This window comes from Mus pahari, chromosome 6 (assembly GCF_900095145.1).
Source record: "Mus pahari chromosome 6, PAHARI_EIJ_v1.1, whole genome shotgun sequence".
Lineage (NCBI taxonomy): Eukaryota > Metazoa > Chordata > Mammalia > Rodentia > Muridae > Mus > Mus pahari.
The window spans coordinates 50,187,086-50,196,653 of NC_034595.1; the positions used below are offsets into that span (position 1 = coordinate 50,187,086).

The 9,568-nt window shown below is 40.3% G+C and overlaps 1 protein-coding gene across 7 annotated transcripts in view; it reads right to left on the bottom strand.

The window, feature by feature from the left end:
• Positions 1 to 9,568, bottom strand: part of Dock7 (dedicator of cytokinesis 7) — a 205,822-nt gene that overhangs the window by 170,901 nt on the left and 25,353 nt on the right. For all 7 annotated transcript variants that reach the window (XM_029540156.1, XM_029540154.1, XM_029540155.1 and 4 more), the window contains exon 2: positions 2,226 to 2,331. In XM_029540156.1, coding sequence (XP_029396016.1) covers positions 2,226 to 2,331 — 106 coding nt within the window. The remainder of the gene's footprint in view (positions 1 to 2,225; positions 2,332 to 9,568) is intronic.

The following is a 9,568-nucleotide window of genomic DNA, read 5'->3' on the forward strand; positions in this document are numbered from 1 at the left end:
CTGGGCTACACCTTCTGCTGGAGACCATATAAGGACATTAGAAGAAGGGAGTCTGGTTCTCGATCTTTCGCCTGCTTGCCTGTGGGACTAAGCAACTTCTAGATCCTTGGACTTCCATTGACAGCTACTACTGAACCATTGTTGGGAATTGGACTGCAGACTGTAAGTCATCAATAAATTCCTTTACTATTAAAAACAAACAAGCAAACAAACAAACAAAAAACAAGTATGAGTTGTGCTCATACTCTCAGAAGGAAGAACGATAAAATACAAGACAAAGGTTTGTTTGGGGGTGATGAAAATATTCTAAGTTGACTGTAATGGGAATTTACTAAATCCCATGGAATTCTTTACAACTTAACGAAGCCATTTTTTAAAAGTTAGAGCAGAAATTTATCCATTCGTGGAAATAGCAAATAAACATGTCTACAAGAAAGCAAGCAGGACATTGAAATGGAGGTAAATGTGAATCAACTTCCAAATAAGCCAACAGAGTGAACATAGTCCAAAGTTAGGGGGGTGGAGGGGAAGAGCGCAAGAGCATGGCCAAAAACTCTAGTGACCTAAGATCGAATCCCACATGCTGATGCTCCTGAATTCTGATCTGAATGAACCAACTTTAAAAATGTTTTTAAAACCAACAAGGAAATAACAGACACCAGACAGTAGATGATAGCAAGAAGTTACTGTTGGTGTGGTCAAGTGTGATAGTGAAATGCAATCAGTAAGGAAACACCAGCGTGTGCAGTATTCTATCCTCGGGGTCCCTGAAGATTCTCATAATCAACAAGCACCTTTTCAAAGAGAAACTGAATCCAACAAGCAATGCACACCCTTTGAAAAGATACTGCTGCTAAGAAAACATGGACATTGGAGACTGGCAGAAAAGGTGAGGAACAGAAAGAAGACTGTGTAAATGAGAGTAGAAAAAGAGGCCCAAGTGTGACCACTGACAGGGCTGCATCCGTGAGTAAAACCACTGCAAAGCACTTTAGTACCTGTGTAATCAATCTGGTGCACAAATTTAACTGAACATAGTCGATTCCACTGTGCACACGCTCTGGCCATTCGGCCACACAGGCGTGAAAAGCAAGCAGAGACTGGGATTTAAACAGCCAGTGGCTGAAGTAACATGAGAAGAGCTAAAGGAAATCAAGGGGGAGATGCAACAGAGCAATCAGAACGCTCAAAAAATAAGTTCTGACACGGGGACAGTAAACAATGGATTTGTAGTGTCTGGGTCCTCACAGTCATGAGATAGTTGGAGATAGAATACCAGAATAATAAGATGAGAGATGGTAATCAAACTGGGCAGCAAAAACAAACTACATATGAGTTATAGCCATTTATAGAAACCAAATCTAGTGTTTGGCTATGGCACAACATGATGAAAGACAGAGTTTAAAATACCAGCAACATACTTAAAGGGCTGCCCCCATGCACACTGAAAATACCCAGAAATCCATGTATTCTTAAGACTTCCCAAATAACATAGTATTATTCATAAAAGCAAGTTGCTGTTTTAAAGTTTTAGTAACACAAACATTTATAACATGTTATTACCGATCAATCAAATCCCCCACCCCAGTGGTATAGATGTTTGCTCAGTCCTCAGCATGTTTCCTTAGCTACGAGTAAAGACTCTTTCATGTTTAAGCTAGCGCCTCACGCTCGCCAAGTCACCCTCCCTGCACCTCCAGATGCTCAGGTCACAGCACACAACACCACTCCCAGCCACTCAGTTTCTTTTATTCACTTTTTTAATTTTTCTACATTTGAAATTTAAAGTATCTTAAAGAATTTTTAAGATAAATGAAGGTTTGTTTTAATCTGTATTCTTAACACAAATATGAGTTTAAATAAAATTAATATCTTGTGATAACTTCTTCCATAAGAGACGATTTGTCTACATCTATGATGCCCAGTCTACAATGATGATTCAAAAGCTATTTCCTATAAAGGGGGCAGATATCTGCAAACATGCATAGTGCCTACTTGCACAAGAGGCTAGCTGTTCATATAATCAACCTAAGACTAACACTCCAGCATTGATTCCATCCTGCTCACAGAGCTTCTCCAGCACCCCTAATGCTTCTCAACTGGAACTGCAAGAAGCACAGGCCTAGAAGAACAGCACTGCTGCAGAACCCAGACTACTGACTTCCTTTGTCAGTACTTTTCAGTAATGCACTTGCGACACTCCATGACTTGAACATGCTACTTACTGTGGTGTGGTGGGATATACTGCCAACTATGTTGAGGTTTTTGAGCAGCTGGGGGGAACCACTGTATTGTCCAGAGATCTGCTTTCTAACTTCAGCAGCAACAGTTCTATAACAAAAAAAAAGTAATGCATTACAAACACATTTATATCTGACGTGTGCATGCGCGCACACACATGTTTAAGAAAAGAAAACTCATTTAGAATGGAGAGAAGTACATTAAAATTCTCAGCATATTAAGACTAAATTAATAAATTATCTTAACAATTTTGTTCTTGCTTTTTGCTTAGCTTTTTTGAATCAGGGCCTCACTATGTAGTTCTGGCTGGCCCTGTAAAGCAGGATGGCTTCGAACTCACCATAACATCATTTTTAATACTAATGAAGAGACAAGCAGTACAGCTGATCTTTACATGGCTGATTCTAATGTGACATTTTAGGAATATAACCTATGAGGCAGTGTAAGCTATAAAATACATATGTAAGTTAAATGTATATCAAGGTTGAGAATAAATTCTAAAATATTTTATGCATCAAACTATCCTAATTGAGTGGGGGGTCTTTCTTTTCTAATACTACTACCTCCTCACTTATGCCCCAGCCAACTATTTTCTATTTTTAACTACTAAAGAATGCCCTCACGCCCAGGCAATAAGAGCTTCCCATAATCTGACCCTAATTTCTCTCTCCAGCCTTTCACATTATTAACTAAACTGAGGATTATATATAACCTTCCATATTCTCTGAGAATTTTATGTATGCATACAGTTTGTTTTAGTAAAGCCCAACCCATCCCCTCTCCTTCAGATCCTCCACATGACTGTCCCCTCCTCACTTGGTACACTGTTTCTTCAGCAGACTGAGTGACCGCATGGAGTCTAGGACAGCTCCTGAATCACAGGTAGCCATTCAGAGGCAGCAATTTTGATCCTGTCAGTGAACACAGACTGCTTCCTGAGAATGTTGCTGCTCGTGTTAACCAACTCAATTCTTACGGCATTTTAAAGGATAAAACTCAGATAGAAGATTTTCATACAAATTGTGTTGAGCCAAGAAGGCACTAGAGTACGGAAATTCCAAGACTTTAAGGTATTTGTTGGTCCTTACATATTAGTATTTTAAATTTATTTAAATAAGTAAGGCAAAAATAGACATTCAAATGTTGTCATAGCTTATTAAAGACTATAATCTTCAGTGTCCATAAAACAATCAACCAAAATATTCAGTGAGTTTCAAGTCATGCAATAAAATAACTTTTCCCGTTACATTAATGAGTTTTTTCACTGTAGGTCACAAATACAACAAAGACTTCTATCTACAGACTTTGTGCAATTATAGCGCAATGTCAATATTTAACTTCTATCCTCTCATTCTCAAACAACTACTTCTCTATCTTATAAAATCCTCTGTCTAATCTTTGACTTTTTACCAAAATGTTACCCCTACTTCCTTTCACTATCCCATGGACATGGAGTGGGGCCTACCAGGTGACCTGTGTCTTGCAAGCATGGCAGTAGTTTAAGAATGCTCTCAAGCGCACATTGGATTTAGAACCTCAATTTTCAATTGAATTTTAAGAAAAATCTCATTTTCTAAATATTATCCAGGTTTAATGTATTCTCTTCCCCTACTTTCTCTCTTCATTGTCTTTTTCCTTCTTCCACAACAAACATTCTACACATTCTTACAGATGGTTATAAGCTAGCTATGCAATTCTAAGTGTTTGGGTCTAGGATGAAAGAGTTATTCTCTAAGACTTCAGATACTGAACTGCCTGTTTTTCACTTTATATTAATGCTTTGAAAGACTAAATCATGATTCATAATTGACAAAACTTGAAAGCAAGTAAACTGCACTTCAATGAGTGAATAAGCAAGTGTGTCACATCCATATAATAAATGACTCTCTTGTAAAAGGAAATGGATTGTCACTCTGAGCAAATAGTCTAAGTGAAAGTAAACAGTCTAACGGGCTATGTAGTATGTAATTTCAGCTTTATGACATATTAAGATAGACAAATCTATGCATAAAGTAGAAACAACTGCTCTAGGGGCTGGAAGGGGCAATGACTAAGCAAACCATGGGTCATTTGTCTTTAAAGTAACCTGAGGAGAAAAGGGCTTTGAAGAGGGTGCTGCTGGCTGGCTTGCTCAACCTGCTTTCTTATACAAGTGGGGAAGGGGGACAGGACCATATGGGTCGGTCCCTCCCACCCCAATATTAACAAAGAAAATGCCCCACAGGCCTTGCCTATGAGCAATCTGATGGAGATATTTTGTCAATTAAGGTTGCTTCTTCTTCCCAGGTGATCCTAGCTTGTGTCAACTTGAAAAAACAAACAAGGAAAAAACCTAAACATCATAGGGAAGAAAACTATTCTGTGTGACATATAATAGTGGGTATGTCATTACATATCAGAAAAAAATCCCTGCTGTAATTTGTGGACCTTAGTCAATAGTAACGTATACTAACACCAGCTCATTCAGTCAAAACGAATGTGCATATTTAGACATTAACAGTAAAGGAATTAGGGGGGTAGTAGTAAAACAGCAGAAGTCATCGTGTTTTCAGAATGTTAAGATTAAAAATCTGGGCCTTTGCAGCCCCAAAATAACTCAGGCAGAAAAAGTAGATGTACTCAGTGGGGCCATATTGAGGGGAGGGGAGAGGAGGGGGTGGGAGGTGGGGAAAGGAAGACAGCCAGGACACTAGGATTAGGACACTAGGTAACTAGGAGCTGATAAGAGCATCAAAACAGCTGAGGTTAGAGCTGAATGCTGAGAAGGAACACAATCTTTTTAGACAGAGGACAGACTGAGGAAAGGGAAAAGGGTAATTCTGTAGTCTCTGCAGGGAAAAACAAAAGGAGTCCCTTTAATTGAGGACTCCATTGGCCTTTTTCCTTTTAAACTGTTGGGTGGGCAGGGACACTCAATACTGACTGTCAGAGGGCAACCTTTGAGAATCTTTTCATTCCTACCATGAAGGTTGGAGGAATGAACTCAGTTCATTGGTCATCCATCAGGTCTTTTAATAAGAGTCCATACAAGGCAAGTGTTTCTTAACCATGCTTAGAAGTCCTTACACTTCTGATCCATTTGTCAAAACTAAAATAACAACAACAAAAATCCTTCAAAAAGAAATATAATCAATTTAGGTTTTTCCATTGTTGTTGAGGGCAGCCAGGATTGGAACTTGCTTGTGTACACAAAGCTGGCCTCACTCACAGAGATATACCGGCCTTCACCTCCCAAGTGCTGGGATCAATGGCATAAGACTCCATGTTCCTTGAGATATGAGAAAGGGAACTCAGTTTTGACTCAAGAAATCAGGAACATCAACCATCAATTGATGGTTTCAATGTTAAAAGAGAGAAACAAATGAGACAACTACTTCAAAAGAGGTCATCTGTATTTCATAACAGATACACACAAGACAGTCCTCTGTGAAGTGGGTCCACTCACTTACCTAACTCCATTTTGTCTGTAAAATCTGACTCAATTTTACCTGTGACTTTTTTCCTTCTGAATTCTCCTGAGTCATTCATCCCTAAAATTCCTTAGATTCCAGGAAGGGCTGACCTGATTAATAAATATCTTTACAACAAGAGGCCAGAACTAACCCCAAGCACCAGTCTCACAGACATAGGAGCACATGAGGATAGTGCCTGGCTAAGCAGGAGCAACTGCCCTGCCGCCAGAATGGAGCCATTCCCCCTGATGGCAGAACCAAGTCTACAGTGGGGACTGAGTTGTTCCTTCCAGTGATGAAGATTTCTCTGGAGCTTTGCAGAAATAGTCTCCCACTCCCACCGTCCCACACACACTTTGGTTTGTTTGAAGGTTTCTCTACGAATGCCAGACTGACCTCCAATCGCAGTAACACTCCTGCCTCAGCTTCCTGAGGTCTGGGATTGAAGACAGGCACCACCACATCGACCCAGCTCAGAACTGCTCTTGAGATGATGACCAAACATACTACCACCTAACTGAGATTATCTGCTCAGTGAGATCACCATGCATGCAAAGCACAACCCTGGCCTTTTTACAATCTTCTATAAGAACCTCAAAGCCCTTGTTAGCCCCTCAAGGCAGAGCTCAGACCGCTAGACTCTTTCTGTTCCTCCTGGTCCCCACACCAATCCAAATGCCTCTCCAGCCTTTCCCCCACTACTCGTCTCTGGCATTTCATGACAGGAAGCCGAGCATGCTCTACCCAGAGCCCCAGAGGTAGGTCTCTGAAACTATTACAAATGTGTCTTACTTCCATGTGTAGTCATTGCCCTAAAAGGCAAAAATCGGAAATAATAAGATGTAATCATGTAAAAAATAAATCATTTCAAATGTCTGCCTCCCAGACAAGGGGCCTATTTCAACCTCCTAAATAAACTCTCCCCCAACAAAACCCACTATCTCTTAACCAAACTACAATCCAACATATTCAAAAGAGATGACAAATAATTAACTTAAAAAACCCTTTACCTTCAGTTACTCTTTCTAGCCATTTCCTTACTCCTATTGATGATTTATAATATAAAGCAAAACAAGTAAGGCTTTCCGATTTCACTTCAATAAGCTGCAATACAAACTGCAAAGTGAAAAGAACAGACTAGGTCAAGGGTCGTAGAAGTACTTATGCTCCTCATCTATAATTTGAACATCCCTATTTCCCTCCAAGAAAAAACAATCTAACATTTGTTCTATTTATCTTTTTTTTCAAATCTCCAATTCTACAAACTCCATTACTGTTAGTGCAAATCACGGTTTGACATAAGAGATCACTGCATTGGGTCAATCACAATAGGATGCTGGAAATGACAACAGAAGATACACATCAAACCACAAGAAATGAAATACATTCTTTTATTGAGAAAGGTGGTTTTCTGGTTTGGATTTGGAGATCCTGAAGTACTGTTTCAATATATTAATTTAAAGAAATAATCAAAATGAGGCAGAAAGGAATTGTAAGGAACGACAAGAAATGGAAGGATGTTAACATGAGAATTATTTTTATGGATGAAAGCTAAAGAGCAGTTTTTAATGAAAAGGAATTCTGAATTCCAGAATAAGATTCTGCCACAGAGTAAAATCACTAAATAGGATTGTCGAGAACTGTAGGCTTAACAAGACAAAGAAAGAGATGAGGCATCGGACCAAGACTGCCTGGAAATGTACTTCCTCTCAGTGTTTCTCACAGCCACAGAAAACCCAAAAAGCTGCCTGGGGATCCAGAGTCTTAAATTTTCTCGTCTGGTGGAGATTGTCTTTAAGGTTTTTACCAGCAAAGATGTGACTGAGTTGGAGGAAAGTGAGAAAGTAAGTGGCTGTAAGGGGGGTCATCGTTGCTGTAAGGGGGTCATCCTCCAGTCCACTTCAGGAAACCCAGAAGAAAGAAGCCATCTTCAGAGAGAGCTCCTTATTTTCCAGTATGGGACCTGCAGGCCGCCAGTATAGCTGGAGGAGTCCGTGCACATTCTGATGAAGAGGGAGACAATTAAAGAGGGGCTGTCCTGACTCCTCAGAGACAAAAGATAGTGGGCAAGCTGACTCCTTTACATTTCCTCTTTCAATTGAGAAGTAACAGGGTCAAGACCCTCTGTTTGATTCTCTTCAGTACAATCCAGATTCCTAAGCAAGCCACAAAGGTCTGGTTACTAGTAAAGATGCTGGAGTCTTATTACTGTGGTGGTTTGAATGAGAGTGGCCCCCACAGGCTCCTATGTTTGAATGCTTGCTCCCCAGATAGAACTATTTGGGAAGGATTAGGAGGTGTGTCCTTGTTTAAGGAGGTGTGTCACTGAGGGTGGGCTCTTAGGTTTCAAAAGCCCACACCATTCCCAGTACTGCACCCTCTCACTGCCTCCATCACACAGATCAGGATGTAAGCGCTCAGGACTGCAGCAGCACCATGCCTGCCTACCTCCACCATACTCTCCACCATGGTGATCATGAACTAACCCTCTGTAACTGTAAGCAGACCCCCCAGGTAAGGGCTTCCGTGTACAAGCTGCCTTGGCCATGGTGTTTCTTCACAGAAGCACAAAGTAACTAAGACAGGTGCTTAAAATGGTCACTGAATTTACCCACAGTTCAACTCATCCTGAAATGAAAACTCTTTACATCTAGGTTCTTGGGGTAGCAAACACCCCAAATCTAAAGGATATCATAGTGAAAGCATTGGATCTAAATGTCTACTGTCAAGAGGATAGTTAATATCTAGTAGCTCTATTAGAGAAACAGAAACACAAAACAAAAGCACACTACCTGGAAATTACTGACAAATGGATTTTACAGTCATGCTACCTAGACTTAACATTTATCCTTTAACTTTTGTCAATATTTTTGCTGGCTAGATGTAAGCTTTCCTTTGCAAAACAGAAAAAGCTTAAGTTTTAAGAAGACTTTTAAAAGAAATTACCTCCAGGTAACTATCTAGATCTGCCTAAGATAACAATGGTTTTAGCCTCTTGTTTCAAGAATAGTGCATGGTGGGACAGAGAAATGGTTCAGCCTACCAAAGTGTTTGTCACTCAGGCCTGGTAACCTGAGTTTTATTCTTGGATGCCACATAAAGATGGAAGAAGAGAAACTGATTCCATAAAGTTCCCTGTCATCTGACTTCCACACTCCCACATGCATCACACACACAGACACATGCACAACACTCCCACATGCATCACACAGACACATGCATCATGAAGATACATGCACCACACAGATACATGGACAACACTCCCACGTGCATCACACAGACACATGCATCACACAAATACATGGACCACATTCCCACATGCATCACACATACACATGGACCACACTCCCACATGCATCACACAGACACATGAACCACACCCCCACATGCATCACACAGACACATTCATCACAGACATACAGACACCCATCATATTCCCTCATGCATCACATTCTCTCATGCACCACATTCCCACATGTATCACACATACACATGCATCACAGACACATGCACCACACTCCCACATGTACCACACATACACATGCATCACACAGACACAACATGTGAGGAATATAATGAAAGTTACATGCAGCACGGAGACTCTGTCATCTGGTAAAAGTGAAAGAGCCAGTTCCAAATTTAAAAGCCACATTGGTCAACTGTGGAAAGGCTCAAAGAAATTGGTTGTGGCTTCTATCTATTTCTGTGCCCCACACAGAACAGACGCTCAAGGTTCTTCCTAATTAATATGCTATGTGGAAGGCCCTTCCACAGAAAACTTGCTCTGAAGGTGCACCTTAGTATGGTGATTAGACGGTAATAAAATATAATCAACTGAGGGAAGATGTTATCAACTCTTTTTTTTTTTAAGATTT